Genomic DNA, 22,232 nt, shown 5'->3' with positions numbered 1-22,232 from the left:
TGTGGTCTTTGCCGTTAAAAAGGTGATTACTTTTGCACCAACCTAATAGAAATCAGTAACAAAAGGAATTTTAGAAACTATACAAACACATGGAAATTAAACAACATGTTCCTGAATGACCAGTGCATCAATGAAGAAATTAAGAAGGAAATTGAAAAATTCATTGAAACAAATGATAATGGAAACAGAAGATACCAAAACATATATGATACAGCTAAAGCAGTACTAAGAGGGAAATTTATTACTGTAAGTGCCTACATCAAAAAAGAAGAAAAACTTCAAGTAAGCGACCTAACAGTACTTAAAGAACTAGAAAAACGAGCAAACCAAACCCAAAATTAGTAGAAAAAAAGAAATAATAAAGATCAGGGCAGAAATAAATTAATTTGACATGAAGAAAATAATATAATAGATCAACAAAACTAAAAGCTGGTGGTTTGAAAAGTTAATGAAAATTGACAAACCCTTAGCCAGACTAAGAAGAAGAGAGATCCAAATTAATAAAATAAAATCAGAGATGAAAAAGGAGGCATTACAGTTGATATTGCAGAAATTCAAAGGATCATTAGTGGTTACTATGAGCAACTATATGCCAATAAATGGGAAAACCTAGAAGAAATGGCTAAATTCCTAGACACATACAATCTATCAAGATTGAACTGTGAAGAAATCCAAAACCTCAACAGACCAATAACAAGTAATGAGATTGAAGCTGTAATGAAAAGTGTCCTAGCAAAAAAAGCCTGGGACCTGATGGCTTCACTGGTGAACTTTCCCAAACATTTAGAGAACTAATCAAATATATTCAAACTATTCCAGCTGGGCATGGTGGCTCACGCCTGTAATCCCAGCACTTTGGGAGGCTGAGGTGGGTGGATCACCTGAGGTCAGGAGTTCAAGACCAGCCTGGCCAACATGCTGAAACCCTGTCTCTACTAAAAATACAAAAATTAACTGGGCATGGTGGTGCATGCCTGTAGTCCTAGCTACTCTGGAGGCTGAGGCAGGGTAATCACTTGAACCTGGGAGGTGGAGGTTGCAGTGAGCCGAGATTGTGCCACTGCACTCCAGCCTGAGCGACGGAGTGAGACTTACTCAAACTATTCCAAAAAATAGAGGAGAAGGGAATACTTTCAAAGTCATTCTAAGAGGCTAGTATTACCCTCATACCCAACCAAAGACACATCAAAAACAAACAAGTAAACAACTGTAGGCTAATATCTCTGATGAATATCGATGCAAAAATCCTCAACAAAATGTTACCAAACAAAACACAGGAACACATTAGAAAGATCAAATTGATCACAATCAGTGGGATTTATCCCAGGGATGCAAGTATGGTTCAACAGACACATATCAATTGGTGTGATACATCATATCAACAGAATTAAGGATGAAAACCATGTGATGATTTCAGTTGATGATAAAAAAGCATTTGAAAACATTCAACATCGCTTTGTGATAAAAACCCTTAAAGAACTGGGTAAGGAAGAAATATACTTCAACATAATAAAAGCCGTGTGTGAGAGACCCATTGCTAATATCATACTGAAGAAGGAAAAGCTGAAAGCCTTTTCTCTGAGATTGATAACACAATAAGGATGCATACTTTCACTGCTTTTGTTTTCAGCATATTCTGGAAGTCCTAGCTAGAGCTATCAGATAAGAGAAAGCAATAAAGGGCATACAAATTGGAATGGAAAATGTCAGATTATCCTTGTTTGCAGATGATATGGTCTTATATTTGGAAAAACCTAAAGACTCCACCAAAAAACTGTTAGAACTGATAAACAGATTTATTAAAGTTGCAGGATAAAAAATCTACATATAAAAATCAGTAGCATTTCTATATGCCAACAGTGAAAAATATGAAATCGAAACCAAGAAAGTAATCCCATTTACAATAGCTACAAATAAGATAAAATACCTAGGAATAAACCAAAGAAGTGAAAGATCTCCACAATGAAAACCATAAAACATTGATGTAAGAAATCAGAGAAGACACAACATTGGAAAGATATTCCATGTTCATGGGTTGGAGGAACCAATATTGTTAAAATGTCCATACTTACCCAAAGCAATCTATAGATTAAATGTAATCCATATCAAAATAACAATGACATTCTTCACAGAAATAGAAAAAAAAGTCCTAAAATTTATATGAAACTACAAAAGACCCAGAATAGCCAAAACTATCCTAAGCAAAAAGAACAAAACTGCAGCAATCACATTATTTGCTTTTAAATTATGCTCCATAGCTATAGTAACCAAAACAGCAAAAACCAGTACTAGCAAGAAACACATAGACCAGTGGAACATAATAGGGAACCCAGAGATAAATCTGTACATCTATGGTGAACTCAGTTTTGACTGAGCTGCTAAGAACATAACACTGGGGAAAGGACAGTCTGTTCAATAAATGGTGCTGGGAAGAATGGATATCCATATACAGAAGGATGAAACTGGACCCCTGTATCTCATCATTTACAAAAACAAAATTAAAATACATTGAAGACTCAAATATAAGACCTCAAACTATGAAGCTACTAAGAGAAATTATTGGGAAACTCTCCAGGACGTTGGACTGGGCAAAGATTTATTGAGTGATACCCTAAAAGCATGGGCAAAAAAACCAAAAATGGACAAATGGTATCACATCAAGTTAAAAAGGTATCTGCACAACAAAGAAAACAATCAACAAAGTGAAGAGACAACCCACAGAATGGGAGAAAATATTTTCAAACTACCTATCTGACAAGGGATTAATAACCAGAATATATAAGGAGCGCAAACAACTCTATAGGAAAAAGTCTAATCTAATTAAAAATCTAATTTAGATTGGGTGCAGTGGCTCACGCCTGTAATCCCAGCACTTTGGGAGGCCAGGGCGAGTAGATCACCTGGGGTCAGGAGTTCGAGCCCAGCCTGGCCAACATAGTGAAACCCTGTCTCTACCAATAATACAAAAATTAGCTGGGTGTGGTGGTGCACACCTGTAATCGCAGCTACTTGGGAGGCTGAGGCAGGAGAATTGCTTGAACCGGGGAGGTGGAGGTTGCAGTGAGCCAACGTTGCGCCATTATACTTCAGCCTGGGCGACAAGAGCGAAACTCCATCTCAAAAAAAAAATAATAATAATAATAAAATAAAATCTAATTTAAAAATGGACAATAGATTTGAATAGACATTTCTCAAAAGAAGATATACAAATGGCAAAAAGGCATATGAAAAGGTGCTTAGCAACACTGATCATCAGAGAAATGCAAATCAAAACTACAATGAGATATTATCTCACCCCAGGTAAATTGGCTTTTATTCAAAAGTCAAGCATTAACAAATGCTAGTGAGGCTGTGGAGAAAAGGTAACCCTGGTACACTGTTGGTGGGAGTATTGAATTAGTACAAGCACTATGAAGAACAGTTTGTATGTTCCTTAGAAATCTAAAAATTGAGGTTTCACATGATTCAGCAATCCCACTGCTAGGTATATACTCCGAAGAAGAGATATCTGCACTCCCTTGTTTATTGCAGCACTACTCACAGCAGCCAAGATTTGGAAGCAACGTAAGTGTCCATCAACAGATAAAGAAAATGTATACATGTACAGTGGAGTACTATTCAGCCATAAAGAAGAAGGAGATCCTGTCATTTTGCAGCAACATGGATGAAAGCAGATGTCATTAGGTTAAGTGAACAGGCACAGAAAGACAAAGTTCACACATTCTCACTTATTTCTGATTGCTAAAAATTGGAATAATTGAACTCATGTAGATAGAGAATTAGAACAATGATTACCAGAAGCTGAAAAGGGTAGTGGGAAGGTGGGATGGGTAAGGGACATGGGGATGGTTAATAGGTATGAAAAAATAATTAGAAAGAATGAATAAAACCTAGTATCTGATAGCACAGCAGGGTGAATGTAGTCAATTTAATTGGACATTTAAAAATAACTAAGAGAATAATTGAATTGCTGCTAACACAAAGGATAAATGCTTGAGGTGATGGATACTCCATTTGCCATGATGTGATTATTACGCATTTCATGCCTATGTAAAAGTATCTCACATAACACATTAATATATACACATGTACCCACAAAAATTAAAAATAAAGGAGTAAAAAAGTAAATTTTTAAATAATTTTATACTGCATGTAACCCATGTACAAGTAGTGCCATTACCTTGTAACAGGATATTTCCAATTCCTCCCTCTCTCCCCCTCCCTTTTTTTTTTTTTTGCCATTGCTGTCATGTTTTTTTTTTGTCCATGTGGTATAATCATCCAATACATTTATTCTTCCTTTTATCACATAGATCCACATTTTTGACCTATATAATTTTCTTTCTGTCTGAAGAACTACTTTTAACCTTTGTTTCAAGCCAGATATGCTGGCAATGATTTTTCTTGGTTTTTGCTTGTTTTGGAACTTGTGAGATTAGGGAATTATAATGAGAAAGTGATGGGGGCAAGGGTGTATTGGGCCTTGTAAGTCTTGGGAAGCAGTTTGAATTTTATTTAAATTTTAGTGAAAAGGTTTTGGTCTGGAGTTTTCATGTAATCTAATTTATTTTCCGAAAAAAAATTAAATAAATAAATTGGCAGCTTTGTGAACAATGACGTAGATTGAGGGAAGAAGACTGGAAATAGAAGATGGGTTAGGAGGCTTTTACAGTAGATAAGAGCATTGTTTGGATTAGAGTGGTAGTAGTAGTAGACAGAAAAATGGATAGATGTGAGTCTTATTTTGGAAGTGGGTCTGACATGACTTGCTGATGTGAGGAGTAAAGAAGTGGAGGTGAATCAAGGATGATACCCAGGTTTCTTGTTCAAGTAACTTTGTAGAAGATAGTGGTGTTATTTACTGAAATGGCAAATCGGGACTGGAAACAAGTTTGGAGGAGACATTAGGAATTCCATTTTGGTCATGTTTCATTTAAGATACTGATAAGACTTCCACATGGAAATATCAAGTAGAGAGGTGAATTTCAGGGCAGGAATTTAGAGAAGGTGTTTGAGTTGGGATAGAAATTTGGAAGACTGTTAGCCTGCAGATGGTATTTTCGTCCATGACAATGACAGACATTACTTAGAGTGTGTGACAAGGGAAAAGGTCAGGATCTGAACTCAGGGAATTTCTAACATTTAGAAATCAGGTAGAGGAGCAGCAACCTGAGAAGGACTTGAAGGATTGACCACAGAAAGACATCTAGAATATGTGGTGTGTTGGCAGTTAAGGATTCATCGTGCAGTCTGGAAGAGTAAAGACCTGGCTTGTAACACATTCTGCATTTTTAGAAATGTAATATACAAAGTGAGAAAAAAACCTTCAGAGGACAGGTGAATGTCGCTTGGGTTTTAAAAAGGAAGGGTGTTAACATGCATAACAGAAATAAATGATGGCTAGCTAATTACACTGGCCCAGGAGTATGGTTATTCTTTATTTTGATATTCTTGAAATTTTTGATTTTTTATAAAGTTGGAAAGTAATTACTTTTTAAAAGATACACATGTAACTTGAAGCTAGACTCATTCTTTTTATTGCCAAGAGTAATGGTGTTAGTGTCACCTAATGGCAAAATGGAATATTGCAGCTATACTTATAGGCTATAATGAAAAGGTAACCTAATTAGAAAGAAAAATAACATTTCTCGGGGGATTTTAGGCATGGATCAGTAGACTTACTATGGCTTACAAGGTCCCGTGTTCTTTAGCCCTAGCCTGCTTGTCCTGCCCCTCTATCACATTACTCATTTGGTCACTGAGCAGATTGTGTAATAGTAGGGTTCTTTTTTGTCTTTCAGGTTTGGGCTCAGATAGTTTCCTCTCAGAGAGCTTTTTCCTACCACCTTAATTTGTCCGTATACTTCCCATAGCTACTGTTTGTCACATTAACGTGTTTATTTTTTGCATAGCCTTTAGAGTGACTTGGAATCACCATTTGCTCCCTTTTTATTTGTTTTCTTACTAGTATGTAAGCCCCAGAAGTGCGGGCTACTTGTTTTCCTTATTCACTTAGGTAACCTCAGGGCTGAGTTGTGTCTGTTATGTAGTGTATGTCTGCAGTTAAACTTAGTTGTGTGAGTACATGAACTTCTGGATATGATAGTGAGTGTTGTTTCTATGCTGTAGAGATCTATCCAGAAAACAGAATTACACTGTGTTTGATTACTGAAACATTATTTGCTACGTGAAGGCAATATAGAAGCTTTTTTCTTTTTCTTTTTGGTGTTAATAAGTGATAATGTGTCAGGAAAGAGAAGCTATATGTCTTAGGATGTTGAATTCTGTATTAGTCAACTTTAGTTACTCAGAAAAAATATTTGCAGGTACAATATTCGGTCTTGAGGAGATAAGTTTTTTTTTGAAGCATTTAGATTTAATTAATATAGCAGTGTCAGTGAATATGGTTTTGTGTCTGTGTGTGCATTTGTAGGTGTTTCTAGTATCATTTAATTATTTCCTCTATTAAAAAGAAAAGAAAACAGTATTTCTAAGAGAAATGAGAGTGAGTGTGTCAGGTAAACAGTGATAAATCTGGTTGAGATATGGACTAGTTTTTGTAAATTTTTAGGTAACAATGTGGCTCTATTAGTCTGGAAACTTAGGATGAAGAGAGAGTACATTTCCATTAAGTGGCTCAGTCCAAGAAGGTAGCCTCCCTAACTTTGAGATAATTATCTAGCCAGCAGGATTCTTCTTCACATAAACCATTTTTAAAGCTTTATTAGTTCATGTTTTTAATTAGTTCATGTTTTTAATCAGTAGGTTTTTTTTTTTTTAATCCCTTTTGTTTTTCCAGGTGGATGTGGGAAGAGAAGTTTGCAGAACTGAAATGGAGGTCAGAGCTTCAGTACAGAAGGTTAGTGGATCATCTGATTCTGTGGCTACAATGAACAGTGAAGAATTTGTTTTGGTTCCTCAGTATGCAGATGATAATTCTACAAAACATGAAGAAAAACCTCAACTGAAGGTATTTTTTTCTTTTCTACATATGGTATAATTTTTAATTAAAAACTATTTGAAACTTATCTCAGGAGATATGTAAAATGCAAAGGTTTTTCTCAAGTGCTGACTTTCAAAATAAAAATCAATGTTTGATTTATCCAGACCCTAATTATTTGGTTTGTGTATTTTAAAAAGTTCTTGCTTTTGGTTATTTACCTTTTGATTTGGAATTTTAGGGGGAGGAATAAAAGAAGAAAAAGAAGAGAAAGGATTTTTTGGTGAATTAGACATAATGGTTAAATTTTACATTACTTTATCTGGATGTTTTTGTTTCTCTTACTGCTGGGTTTTAGAAGTTAATTAAATGTTTTGCTTTCACTTGAGAGACTTTTTTCTTTATGATTTTTATGTTTTAAATCAGCTGGTAACGTTCCGTTGTGTGATTTAACAGTCGACTTGTCTAAATGTTTTTAAAGCATATCTTATATTTTTAGCATTTGAGTTTTTATTTAGATATGGTCCCTTTTTCACTTTTGTGTTGCACTTTCTAAGTCAAAGAAAAGGAAGCAAGTAAACTCAGTTATATAGGCTTGAAAATGGTATAACTGTCTTCTAGAAACAGGAATAGGAAAAGTAGTTAAAAGTGCTATATATTATTTATGACTTTTATTTAGTTAACTATGGCATCAAAAGTGTATTAATATATCAGTCTAATAAAATATATTCTGAAAATGAGATTACTAAATGTTTATGTTGAGAATATATTGTTTTATAATTTTATTTAAATAATCAGTGGCTTTATTTTTAGATACCTGTATTTTAGCATTATTGTGTTTAAGACATCATTTATTTGCTTAGGCTTTGTGTTTCACCTGCCTTTGAGAAAACTATGAGTCAACTTAAGTGTAAGGAAATTAGCAATATTCGTCTTGGGAGCTAGCAAACAATTTGTAAAGAAATCAGAAATATGGTTATGCTATGCTAACAAGAAATATAACCTTTTAAATGATATTCATAATACACCCGATTTAAATTTACCTATTTTTTCCTTTAGACATGTAAATTTAAGGTTATCTGATTTTTAGGGTGTGTTCCTAAAAAAGAAAAAGAAAAAGAAGGGCCAGGCATGGTGGCTCATAGCCTGTACTCCCAGCACTTTGGGAGGCCAAGGTGGGCGGATTGTTTGAAGTAAGGAGCTCAAGACCAGCCTGGCCAATGTGGGGAAATCCCGTCTCTACAAAAAATACAAAAATTAGCTGGGTGTGGTCATGCACTCCTGTAGTCCCATCTACTTGAGAGGCTGAGGCATGAGAATCGCTTGAACCCAGGAGGCGAAGTTTGCAATGAGCCGAGATTGCACCGCTGCATTCCAGCCTGGGTGACAGAGTGAGACTCTGTCTTTAAAAAGAAAGGGGAAAAAAAGATAAATACATCTCTGTAAATAGGATCTTATATAAAATGTAGTTGGAAACTGTCTTAAGTGTTTTATAAAGAATCCTTTTGTGAAACTAATAATCTTCCTCTAATTTAGTTTTATAACCAGGATTTTAATGTATTATATATGTGAAACAACTTCTTAGTATTTTAGTAACCATATTTAAATATTTAGATTGTTTTAATTTCTTCTAGAAATGAAATACTTTCATAAAATTTAGCTTCAGAACTATGGTAGAATTGAAACAGAATTGTCTTGCTGTGTCTGTAGATAGTTTCTAATGGTGATGAACAATTGGAAAAAGCCATGGAAGAGATTTTGAGAGATTCCGAGAAAAGGCAAAGCAGTCTTCTTGTTGATTGTCAAAGTTCCAGTGAGATTTCAGACCATTCGTTTGGAGATATTCCAGCCAGCCAAACAAATAAGCCATCTCTTCAGTTAATTTTGGATCCGTCTAACACAGGTACTGTATTGAATTCTTAGAAACTATTAAAGAAATGGGATAAAGTAATAGTGAAAATTTTAAGATGAAAATCAGAAAAAATTGTTAGCTCTTTTCAAGCTTTCAGTTCTTGTTGAGAGTTTCCACTTCGGTGTTATGTTTCTGCCTATAAAAATCAGGTCTTAATGTTCTTTGGGAACAAAGACTATATCTGGGTCCTCATTTTACCCCTAGTACTTCATGCATGGTAGGTCCTCAACAGATACTTACTGAACAAATGAGTAAATACTTGGGTGTCACAGAATAGTGTAATGGAGATAGTCTTTCATGTGATGTGCCTTTTTGCTCAGTTTCACTACACTTATTTAAAGTTATATTTAGTAAAAACTCTAAGTAAAACATATCAATTCCAAGTGTATTAAATAATAAATACATCTATGAATAATTAGGATTTGTACTTTGAATACTAGCTTATAAGTCAAGATGCTTTTGGGTGCAAAAATAAATAAAACCAAAACCAGCTCCAACTTCAGCTGGCTTAAACACCACAGGTATAATTTGATCTAGGCTCTGATGGTGTTTTTTTGGTAACTACTCAGCTCTGATCTTCTCTATGTTACCTTTCTCCTTAGCTGGTTACAAAGTAGCTACCAGCAGAAACTGGTAGGTAAGGGAAGGTGACCTGTTTGTGCCTGGTGGCAAAGAGAAAGTCTTCATTCTTTTACTGATTTTTAAAATTTCTTTGGTGACACGATCTCATTCTGTCATCCAGGCTGAAGTGCAGTGATGCTGTTCAGCCTTCCGAGTAGCTGGGTATGTACCACCATGCCTAGCTAATTTTTTTGTTGTTGTTGTAGTGATGGGGTTTTGCCATGTTGACCAGGCCGGTCTTGAACTCCTGGCTTCAGGCGATTTGCCCACCTCAGCCTCCCAAAGTGTCGGGATTACCAGTGCAAGCCATTGCACCCATCCCTGGCTTGTTTTACGGATTAAATAAAAGTTCTGAGTTTCACTCTGATTGGACCAGTGAAACCATTTTCTAGTAGTGAGGGAAATGACATGAACTGATAGCTGTAGGCCTGGGTTACATTCAAATCTGCAAATAAGTCACTCTGACAGAGGGGATGGGATTATCCTAATTGGCTTAGGAAACTCGTGATTCATTTCTGAACCAAATGAACCTTGGTACAGGGTAAGTATAGGTATAGCCAAACTGTTACACAATAGGGCTGTGATGCATTTGTGTAGGGAATGTAATCACAATGCCTTCCATGGCAAGGATGATTAAGCATTAGAAAAATCTTTCAGTGTGGTTTACCACATAAAGTGGTGAAGAGTGAAAAAGTATCAATAGATAAAGAACAAGCACTGGATAAAATTTAAAATTTTACATGTATATGCACATGTAAAGTTCTTGGAAAACTTAGAAGGAAACTTGCTTAACCAAATATCTATCAAAGTCTTATGTTTTATGCTGAAATTTAAAATGCGTTACCATCAAGATATATTGAAACAGGAGCAGTTAGGGCATGATAGCTATCACCATAGCTCTTTGACGTTGTACTAAAGAATCCAGCCAATGCAAGATGACAGGAAAAAAAAATGAAGTGTGATTAGAAAAAAAGTGAAAAAATTCTCATGATTGGTAAAGTATTTAAGAAAGTGAATGGATAAGCTATTAGATTTAAAGACTTTTTGCCAGGCATGGTGGCTCACGCCTGTAATCCCAGCAATTTGGGAGGGTGAGGTGGGCAGATCACTTGAAGTCAGGAGTTTGAGACCAGCCTGGCCAACATGGCAAAACCCCGTCTCTATTAAAAATACAAAAATGGTTGGGTGGGGTGGCTCAAGCCTGTAATCCCAGCACTTTGGGAGGCCAAGGTGGGCAGGTCACAAGATCAGGAGTTCCAGACCAGCCTGGCTAATATAGTGAAACCCCGTCTCTACTAAAAATACAAAAATTAACTGGGTGTGGCAGCACATGCCTGTAGTCCCAGCTACTCAGGAGGCTGAGGGGAGAGAATCGCTTGAACCCAGGAGGCAGAGGTTGCAGTGAGCCGAGACTGCACCATTGCACTCCAGCCTGCGTGACAGTGAGACTCTGTCTAAAAAAAAAAAAATTAGCTGGGCAGGGTGGTAAACACTTGAAATTCCAGCTGCTCAGGAGGCTGAGACAGAAAAGTCACTTGAACCCAGGAGGTGGAGGTTGCAATGAACTGAGATCATGCCACTGCACTCCAACCTGGGCAACAGAGTGAGACTCCATCTCAAAAAAAAAAAAAGATTTAACGACTTTTAGGAAGGTTAGCACCAACAGTAGAAAATAAAATTGCCATTCATAATACCAACAAAAATAATAGGTATCAAGGAAGAAACAAAAATATATGTAAAATTTTAACAAAATTATAAAATGTTATTGAAGGAAATGAACACCTGAATGAATGGGGAGAGATGCCATGTTGATTGATAGGAGTCAACCTTGAAAAGATGTTAACTTATCTCCAAATTAGTCTGTAACTTGGGTGGGAATTTCAAATTTTCAGTTATTTTTATACACATTCTGAAATGTATCTGGACAAATAGAGGTACACAGGTAGCTAAGAAAATTTTTAAAAAGAATATTATGTATTAAGATAGACTACAGAGTTACAGTGATTAAACCAATGTGATATTGGCTTGTTATAGAAGTGAATCACTAGAACAGGGTACCAGAAACAAACCTATGTATATAAAGGATTTCAGTGTATGACAGAATTCGCTTCACATATCACTGGGGGAAGTGGTAACTATGCAGTAAATAGTGTTGGGACAGTTGCATCTTTGAGTGCAATAAAATAAAATTAGGTTCCTTAGTTGTACATAAAAATTATTTTTAGTGAATCAGATATTTAAAGTGAAAAATAAGCCTGTAAGAAGAAAACAATGGAGCATATTTTTGTGATTGTCAAGGTAGGAAAAGCCAAATCACAAAAGGAAAAGATAGTTGCATATCATTATAGAAAAATTTAAGTCTGGCCTGGGCATGGTGGCTCACACCTGTAATCCCAGCACTTTGGGAGGCCAAGGTGGGTGGATTACTTGAGGTCAGAAGTTCAAGACCAGCCTGGCCAACATGGTGAGACCCCGTGTCTACTAAAATACAAAAATTAGCTGGGCATGGTGGTTCATGCCTGTAATCCCAGCTGAGAATCTGGGCAGGAGAATGGCTTGAACCCAGGAGGCGGAGGTTGCAGTGAGCTGAGATCACACCACTGCACTCCAGCCTGGGCAGCAGAGTGAGACTCCATCTCAAAAAAAAATTTTAAATCTGAGTGCAAAAGACCATTCGGGTTATCTATTTCTTCTTGAGTGTACTTTGGTGTTTTCATCTTTCAAGTAATTGGTCAATTTCACCTAAGTATGGGGATAGAGTTGTTTCTCTGTTATAGAGTAATATTCTCTCATTATCCTTTTAATGTCTGCAGGATGTGTATTAATATCCTCTCATTCCTGATACTGACATGTATTACATATACATACGTTGAAAAACCTACCAGTCTAATAATTTTGCTTTCAACAGCCATACATATATTTCCTTGAGCACTTTAAAAATGTTTTTCCAGTGTCTTCTCATCTCCATTGTTTCTGTTAACAAATCTGAAGTGATTTGAATCATTGTTCTCCTATTTGTAATATGTTATTTTTCTTTGCTTTCAGTACTTTTATTTCATTGTTTTCAGCAGTTTGATTATCTGTGTGTGGTTTTCTTTGAGTTTATCTTTTTTTTTGGATCACTGAGATTCTTGAATCTGTAAATTTATATCTTTAACCAAATTTGGGAGTTTTCACCCATTATTTCTTGGTAATTGTTTTGTTTCTACACTAATCTCTTTCTTTTCTGGGACTCAGTAGACAAAAATGGTAGACATTTCCATACCGTTCTCACAATTCCTTAGGCTCTTTTCATTGTTTTCCCTGTGTTCAAGCTCACTGACTTTTTACTTTGTTAATCTCCATTCTGCTATTGAGATCATCTGATGAATTTTTAATTTTAGATATTGTATTTTTCTGTTTTTAAATTTACATTGTTTTTTGAAGTTTTTTTGTTTCTCTGTTGATAGTTTTGATATTTTTATTCATTACAGGTGTTTTCACGTTTATTTTATGGAGTATTTATGGAGCAACTGGGACATCTTGGGATTGGTCTGTGGATTATTTTTTCACTTGAGAATAGATCACCCTTTTATGTTTGTTGAGTAATTGGCTTGTTCCCAGATTTTTCGAATCTTATGTTTTGAGACTATTTCTTGTTAAAATCCTCTGAAAAATGTTGACTTTTTTTTTTTTTTAAAGCAGACATTCCACCTGGTTGTGTCCAGACTGCAAGATCTGTCTTGCTTTCTGGTTCCAAAGTATTTTCAATTCTCAAAACCTTTGCTGTGCTTCTTCAGTCTGTTCCACATGCATACACAGTTAGCTAGTTTACACACAGAGTTAGGGGATTATCTTCTTCAGCTCTCTCCTCTCTGAGATTTCCCCACACTCTCTGGCTTCCTTGGGCCATTTTCCTTCTACCCCTGTGTTAGAAAGACAGGTTTCTTTCTTAGAGTTTTTGCTGCTTTGTGCTGTTTTGCAGAATCATATGTCTGGAGCACTTTATGACAAAATGGTGAGAGAAAAGAGAGGAAAAAATAATAGAGTTTTTCTTTTCCATTTTTGGGTCATAGGGGCCTCTTTGCTTTGGTATTTTAGCCTTTGAGACACATTTCTTTTCCTCCAGATTGTAGATGCTTACAGTACCACCGCCACTACCAGCATTTCAGGTAGTTCTGTGGTCGGGGCTAGTGGTAGAACTGGGAGAGAAAACAAAACAGAAACAAGTCATGATTTCTCAGATACTCTCTAGTTTGCAGGGACTTCTTTTTCTGTTATTTGGCCAGAAAGATTGGATTTCTTTGTTTTGTTGCTCACTGCTATTCTGCAACTCGGACCACCCTTAGGTCAAAGCTGTGAGGTGATGATGAGAAAAATGGAAAACTCACCACTGTAACAGAGGTTCAGATTTTCACTTTCCTCTCCAATCTGGCTGTTCCTATTTACTTTTTAAAAAGAGGCTGGATGTGGTGGCTCACGCCTGTAATCCCAGTGCTTTGGGAAGCCAAAGTGGGCGGATCACTTGAGCTCAGGAGTTCAAGACCAGCCTGCGCAACATAGTGAAACCCAATCTCAATAAAAAAAGAAAGAAAGAGTCCTCCGGTCGTTGCTTTTTATATTCTGTCAAGAGTTTTCAGGTATAATCTGTGGGAGAGATAACTTGTAACAGTGGGAGAGATAAATTGTAACAGACTTATCACTTCAATTTGACTGGTCCAGTTCAATAATCTTGAGTCTGTTTTTGCTTCAGCTGTTTTGAAGTTCTGCTATTAAGGGCATAGTCACTTAGAATTTTTGTGTTTTCTTAATGAATTGACCATTTTAGCATTGTGAAATATCCCTTTTCTTTTTGTTAAAATTCCTTGTCCTGAAGTCTAGTTTTTCTTATATTAATATAGCCACTTTTGGTTTCTTATAATTAGTATTTGCATGGTATATATTTTTCTTTTCCCTTTTTTTTTAAAAAAATTTTCATCTATTTTTATCTTTAAAGAGTGTTTCTTGTAGATACCTTTTTAAAATCCAGTTTAACAATCTCAGTCTTTTAGTTGGGTTTAGACTAGGGTAAGTAAACTACTATCTGTGAGCCAAATTCCACTTTGTACTTGTTTATGGTGTGGCTTGCAAAGTAAAATGGTTTTTACATTTTTAAATGGCTCTAACATATCAAAAGGAGAATAATATTGTGACACATGAAGCTTATATGAAATTCAAATTTTAGTATCCATAATTAAGTTTTAAGTTTTGTCAAAAAATCTGTGGAAGGTTTTTTTCTCACTTATATAAATACTTGCATAATATTGTAGATTTTGTCTCTTGGCCCACCAAACCTAAAATATTTATCATATGACCCTTTACAGAAAAAGCTGACCATTTACTTTTTTTTTTTTTTTTTGAGATGGAGTTTCACTCTTGTTGCCTGGGCTGGAGTGCAATGGCACGGATCTCAGCTCACTGCAACCTCCACCTCCTGGGTTCAAGCAATTCTCCTGCCTCAGCCTCCTGAGTAGCTGGGACTACAGGTGCATGCCACCATGCCCAGCTAATTTTTTTTTTTTAGTAGAGATGGGGTTTCACCCTGTTGGCCAGGATGGTCTCCATCTCTTGACTTCATGATCTGCCTGCCTTGGCCTCCCAAAGTGCTGGGATTACAGGCATGAGTCACTGCGCCCAGCTGACCATTTACCTTTAATGTAATTTTTAATATATTTGGATCTAAGTGTACTTACTCTCTTGCTGTTTTTCTCTGTCTCTTCTGTTTTTGTTTTTCCCCTCCTTTCCTGCCTTTAGATTATTTTTAATGTTCTATTTTATCTCCATTATTGGCACATTAGCTATATAATTTTGTCTTATTATTTTAGTAGTTGCTCTGGAGTTTATAACTCAAGTCTTTAACTCATGTACATTCTAATAATATCATAACACTTTATGTACATTGTAAGGATCTTTTGTTACCTTCTAGATTTTATGCTTCTGCTCTCATTCATTTTGCTAGTACATATGTTAGAAGTTCTACAAAATACTGTTTTTTTTTTTTTTTTGCTTTAGTCTGTTATATTTTGAAGAAATTAAAGAGCAAGGAATAGGTCTTTTTCTCATATTTAACTTCTCATGCTCTTCAGTTTTCTCTGTATCATTTTCCTGTAGCCCAAGGAACTTCCTTTAACATTCCTCTTCTGCAATTTAGAAACTGCTGTTATATTTGCCTGGGGAATATTTTACTGCAGATCTTGTATTTTTTCAGCTCTAGAATTTCTTTCGGTTCTTTTTTATGTCTTTCATTTTTCTTCTTATTTTGTTAGATGTTTATCTTTAAATCCTTGATCATATTTATAATAGTCGTTGTATAGGCCTTCTTTGCCTATTTTATCATTTGTTATTTTTGGATCAGTTTCTGTACTGTTTTATATTTGGAATCTGTAGAGTCATGAATCTTGGGTTACACAGGTTTGTAAAATACCTCTTCAAACAACTTCTTTTTGGCCTCCTCTTTTCTCTTTTTATTTATATTATTTTTTGTTGTTTCTCCCTGGTTCACATCTCATATTTTTTCTGTTTTTAAGACTCTAGTTACACATGTTAGACCACTTGAACTACGTAATCACCCAGGCTCATCAGTCTTATTGTTGCTGCATAAGTGCTTGTTACATTAAGAAAAGTATGTAAAAACATACATGTATATAATAATACAAAATAATTTAAACATATTAAAATGTATTTGTAGTTTTTTATTTATCCCTTTTGAAATACATTATATTGAACTGACTGAAAAAGGGAGAAAAACATGTTTCAGTCGTTGAAGAACGTGGTAGATGAAGTAGTTCATTTTGAATGGCTTTAGTTCCTTAACAAAAAAGTCAGTGGTGAAGTTGCATATTTTAGTATAATATTTAGGAGCTGCAGTTGGGGAATTTGAAATGGCTTTTGTGAATTATTTATTAAAATCTTATCCTACAAGAGGAATCCTGGTAATGGCAATCTGAAAATGTTGCAAGGACCTAGTTCAAGTGATACATGTATGCTTAATTTTGTGCAGCATGAATGTAGATAACAGCGGGGAAGCCAAGCAGAATGTGGATTTTAGGTAGGGGCATGAAGGGAGAATGTTATACTACCTGATACACAGAGATGGATGCTCTCTAACCACAATTGGACCTTTGCTGCCTGCTGTTCTTAGAATAAAATGAACAGTTTTTTTTTTTAAGAAATTCATTATGATGGGGATGGAATCGGGCGAAGCAATCATAGATTCATTCATCAAAAATAATTATTTTGAGGAAAAAAATTCCATTGGAATACTTATATAGTTCATAGAAGCCAGCAAGCCAGGAATGAGGGAAATAAGAAGCTTGACACTTGTTGTTGGTATGAGATGTAACATTTTAACATTGCTTGTTTTTGCTTAGGAAGTTAGGCTGCTTAATAAATGTGGTGCAGTGAAGGATCTTTACAGTCAAGAGAAACTTTTAGCTGATTTACTTTTGTTTAATCCTCATTATTTTGGGGCTAATTCACAGTATCTTTAGTATAGTTTTTCCTCCTTATTGTTCTGTATCACTTGTTAACCAAAAAGTGGCAGGTCTCAATCCATAGAGGTTTACTTAGTCAAGGGTTTAGTATGTGCCTGGGAAAAACAAGCCACAGGAACAGTTGTGACCTGTGCTTTTCTAGAGGGGTTTTGGGAATTTTGGTGTTTAAAGGGGAAAGGGCAAGCACAGGTTAAAAAAGAGGGAAAGGTAGGCAGTGAGGCAAATGGTTGCATTCTTGTGAGGCTCTGACTAGCCTCAATAAATCTACACTTTACATGTGAAAAGAGGGAGTAGAGGAAAAAGTCATTTGGGTTGGTTCCAAGTCTTTGCTATTGTGAATAGTGCCACTATAAACATACGTGTGCATGTGTCTTTATAGCAGCATGATTTATAATCCTTTGGGTATATACTCAGTAATGGGATGGCTGGGTCAAATGGTATTTCTAGTTCTAGATCCCTGAGGAATCGCCACACTGACTTCCACAATGGTTGAACTAGTTTACAGTCCCGCCAACAGTGTAAAAGTGTTCCTCTTTCTCCACATCCTCTCCAGCACCTGCTGTTTCCTGACTTTTTAATGATCGCCATTCTAACTGGTGTGAGATGGTATCTCATTGTGGAACCAACCCAAATGTCCAACAATGATAGACTGGATTAAGAAAATGTGGCACATATAAACCATGGAATACTATGCAGCCATAAAAATGATGAGTTCATGTCCTTTGTAGGGACATGGATGAAGCTGGAAACCATCATTCTCAGCAAACTATCGCAAGGACAAAAAACCAAACACCGCATGTTCTCACTCATAGGTGGGAATTGAACAATGAGAACACATGGACACAGGAAGGGAAACATCACACACCGGGGCATGTTGTGAGGTGGGGGGAGGGGGGAGGGATAGCATTAGGAGATATACCTAATGTTAAATGACGAGTTAATGGGTGCAGCACACCAACATGGCACATATATACGTATGTAACAAACCTGCACGTTGTGCACATGTACCCTAAAATTTAAAGTATAAAAAAAAAAAAGAATTAAAAAAAAGAAAGTCAGTTATGCATTCATCTTAGTGTAGGTGAAGGGACGATTTCTGGTCTTGTCCTGAGTCTGTGAAGATAAGCTGATAATTGACATTGTGAGGATGAGATTTGACAGAACTCAGCTTTAGAGCTAGTTTATAGGGAGGATACATATCTTAAATGATTTAGGGGCTCACACGGAAATTCCTTGTGAGTAATCTGTGAGGGAAGCCATCTGGGGAGATATGTGCCCTTCTATCGTTGTGGGAACCTGGCATATGGATAAGGCTATGACACAGGGTTGTGAATTTACAGCTATCTGGGAACAAAAAGAAGGCAGTATTGCGTGACTCGGTTCCCAATCTTATCTTTTGCTTTGGCATAGTCAGTTTGGAGACCAGAGGTTCTGTTGTTCTCTTACATACTTGTACTCTATCTTTTTGAGTTTTTTTTAAATATAAAGCTTAAATTTTTTCTCTCATCTGAAGAACTTATAGCTAAGTAAGATAATATTTTGAGAGATTCGAAAGTATGAAATGGCTGGCTCTGGAACTCTGACATAAGATTTAGGATTATAAAATCCGAGAATCCTAGATTTTAAATCCTAAAATTTTAAAATATAAAAGGAGTGAAAATACAGAGAGACGTAGATTTTGTTTGAAATATTTCATTTCTTTTTGGGCATTGGCAAGATTATAATGATGGTGGAGTTTTGCAATGACTTTTGAGTGTTTCTTTTTTTGTTTCTTCAGAAATTTCTACACCCAGACCATCTTCTCCAGGTGGACTACCTGAAGAAGATAGTGTTTTATTTAATAAACTGACCTACTTAGGATGTATGAAGGTTTCTTCCCCACGTAATGAAGTAGAGGCTTTACGGGCAATGTCAACCATGAAATCTTCCACTCAATACCCCTTTCCTGTTACCCTGTATGTACCAAATGTTCCAGAAGGTTCTGTGAGGTAAGCTCTAATTTGTTTTTCTTTAGACACGTATTAAGTCTTTTGGGTGGTGGTGAAGATGTTATAGCATCATCAGGTGTGGAACTTACTGTGAACTCACATTGTAGACATGCAGAGTAAACATGTTTAGGCTTAGACTGTGTTCATTGTTTGAAAGGGGCATTTGAACAATTGTATTAGTCTATTCTTGCACTGCAATAAAGAAATATCTGAGATTGGATAATTGATAAAGAGAAGAGGTTTAACTGGCTCTTGGTTCTGCAGGGTGTATGGGAAACATGATGCTGGCCATCTGCTCAGCTTCTGGGAGGGAGGCCTCAGGAGGGGAGGCCTCAGGAAACTTACAATCATGGCAGAAGGCAAGGGGAAGCAGAATTGTCTTACGTGGCAGGAGTAGGAGCAAGAGAGAGAAGGGGGAGGTGCCACACACTTTTAAACAACCAGATTTCATGAGAACAGCTATCATGAGAACAGCACCGAGGGGATGGTGCTAAACCATTCATAAGAAATTGGTCCCGTGATCCAATCACCTTTCACCAGGCCCCACCTCCAACATTGGAGATTACAATTTGACATGAGATTTAGACGGAGCCGCAGATCCAAACCCATATCAACAATTACGCTCAGAATATCATAAATAGAAATAAAACTGTAAAAATACTTGTAATATTTATTTCTGTATCCTGAATGAGCATAAAAATCTGCCTTCAGCTTCTGAAGTAATAGTGGTTGAAAGAAACTGGAGTGAGCCATAGATTTTAAGTTATTTACATTAGACTGGAAAGAAGCAAAATGGCTTTTTCCTCTTATGCTTAATTAGGAATAATACATTACGTCAGCTGAACCTTTAGTTTCTTTAAATGTAAGTCAGGGCCAGGTGTGGTGGCTCACACCTGCAATCCCAGCACTTTGGGAGGCTGAGGTGGGTGAATCACTTGAAGTCAGGAGTTCGAAACCAGCCTGGGCAAAATAATACAAAAATTTGCCACGTGTGGTGGCGCACGCCTGTAATCCCAGCTGCTTGGGAGGCTGAGGCAGGAGAATGGCTCAAACTCGGGAGATGGAGGTTGCGGTGAGCCGAGATCACGCCACTGCACTCCAGTCTGGGTGACAGAGACCCCATCTCAATTAAAAAAAAAAAGTGGCCAGGCATGGTGGCTCATGCCTGTAATCCCAGCACTTTGGGAGGCCGAGGTGGGTGGATCACGAGGTCAGGAGATCGAGACCATCCTGGCTAACACGGTGAAACCCCGTCTCTACTAAAAATACAAAAAATTAGCTGGGCGTGGTGGCGGGTGCCTGTAGTCCCAGCTACTCGGGAGTTTGAGGCAGGAGAACGGTGTGAACCCAGGAGATCGCACCACTGCGCTCCAGCCTGGGCGACAGAGCAAGACGCCGTCTCAAAAAAAAAAAAAAAAAGTCAGATAATGTTATTCTCCTACATTCAGCCTTTCCCTCAGTCACACTTGTGGTTATATTTGAAATCCTTATCATGGTTAGGCACTGTTGACCTACTGCTCCAACTTGTTCTTCCCCTCTTCGTCCTTCCTTCTTTTCTTCTTAGCCTGTTTGGGCTGCTATAACAAACTGCCATAGACTGGTGGTTTACATACAACAGATAATTATTTTTCACAGTTCTCGTGGTTGGGAGTTCCTAGATCAAAGCTCCAGCATATTTGGTGTCTGGTGAGGGCCTGCTTCCTGGTTCATGTGTTCTTACGTGGTGGAAAAGAGTGTAAGAGCTCTCTGGGGTTTCTTTTATAAGGATACTAATCTTATTCAAGAGGACTCCCTTCTCTCTCTCTTTCTGGCCTTCTGTCTCCCTCCTCCCTTCTCTCTCTTCATTCATCAAAAGAAGATGCAGATTTGTGTGTATGTGTGTAAGATGTGCAAGAATATGAAGATAATTTGTTTACTTGCATTATTAGTACCACTTTCCTCTCCCTTTCTCTGTCTTCATTCACTACATTCCAGTTATACTAGCCTCTGTATTCATTCTTATAGGACTTATCAGTCATATTTCCTGCCCCAGGACCTTGGCATATTATCTTTATACTCCCTGAGTAAATCTTTCCCTGATTTTCCAATGCTTTTTGTTTCATCTTAGTAAACATTTTATCATAAGAAGCCTTTCTTGGTTATATCATGTAACTCTTTTTCCTCATACTGGGCCTTTTTTTTTTTTTTTCCTTCATAGCACTTTTCTTTGAATTGATATTATATTTATTTGCTTATTGGTTTATTGGATATCTTCCTCACTAGATTATAAGCTTGTGAGAATAGTTTCTTTATATTTTTCCCTGCTGTAGCTTCAGTGGCTAGGGAAGTAAGTGATTCATTGCAAGATTTTAGCAAATATTTGCTGAATGAACAAATAAGCAGACCAGGTCAAGGAAATGAGGTTGAATTTGTCTGGAGCCTGGAATATTCTCTGAAAGTTGCTTTAATCTTTTAAAAACCCTTTCTGATTTGCCTCATTCTCTAAAGTTTAGAATGTGGGAAAACTTTTGCTAAGTTCCAAGTACCAAAATAATGGCAATATAAATTTAGAAAATTTTGGTAAAAATGCTTTGAATTTTTCAGGAAAGGGTTTGCGTGTATATTGTTTATATGTTATCGTCTAAAAATGTCAAAATGTCTTTTTAAAGAAAAATTGTTTTCAAAGTGTCTTCTATGCTATCTGTTTAGCTTCGATTTGCCAAACACACCTTGACAGAGATTTAGTGTTTTGACTTGCCTCTTTATTCCTGGGGTTGTCCCCTTACCCCTCAGTTTCTAAATTTGAGATCTTGAAGGGGTCTTGAATGTGTAGATCAGTCCAGGACTTAGGATTTGTTTTGTTTTGTTTTGTTTTGTTTTTGTTTTTGTTTTTGTTTTTGAGACACAGTTTCACTCTGTTGCCCAGGCTGGAGTGCAGTGGCACGATCTTGGCGCACTGAAACATCTGCCTCCTGGGTTCAAGCGATTCTCATACCTCAGCCTCCTGAATAGCTGGGAATACAGGTTCCCACCACCATGCCTGGCTGATTTTTGTATTTATCAGTAGAGATGGGATTTCACCGTGTTGGTCAGACTGGTCTTGAACTCCTGACCTCAAGTGATCCACCCATCTCGACCTCCTAAAGTGCTGGGATTACAGGCGTGAGCCACTGCGCCCAGCCAGGACTTAGGATTTGTGTAGGGAAAGTCAGAGAATTATTTGCTTCCAAATCCCAGACTCCTTTCAGCTTTTGTATTCCGTTGTTGAATTCATCTTTGCA

The 22,232-nt window shown here is 36.8% G+C and overlaps 1 protein-coding gene across 11 annotated transcripts in view; it reads left to right on the top strand.

Annotated features, from left to right (window-relative positions):
• RABGAP1L (RAB GTPase activating protein 1 like) overlaps positions 1 to 22,232 on the top strand; it is an 815,258-nt gene that overhangs the window by 44,527 nt on the left and 748,499 nt on the right. For all 11 annotated transcript variants that reach the window (XM_031012360.3, XM_055366257.2, XM_055366261.2 and 8 more), the window contains 3 exons: positions 6,800 to 6,970; positions 8,651 to 8,843; positions 18,762 to 18,972. In XM_031012360.3, coding sequence (XP_030868220.3) covers positions 6,833 to 6,970; positions 8,651 to 8,843; positions 18,762 to 18,972 — 542 coding nt within the window. In that variant the 5' untranslated portion in view covers positions 6,800 to 6,832. The remainder of the gene's footprint in view (positions 1 to 6,799; positions 6,971 to 8,650; positions 8,844 to 18,761; positions 18,973 to 22,232) is intronic.

The sequence above is a fragment of the Gorilla gorilla genome, chromosome 1 (assembly GCF_029281585.2).
Source record: "Gorilla gorilla gorilla isolate KB3781 chromosome 1, NHGRI_mGorGor1-v2.1_pri, whole genome shotgun sequence".
In the NCBI taxonomy this organism is placed as follows: domain Eukaryota; kingdom Metazoa; phylum Chordata; class Mammalia; order Primates; family Hominidae; genus Gorilla; species Gorilla gorilla.
This window is presented reverse-complemented; position numbering and strand designations above follow the sequence as displayed.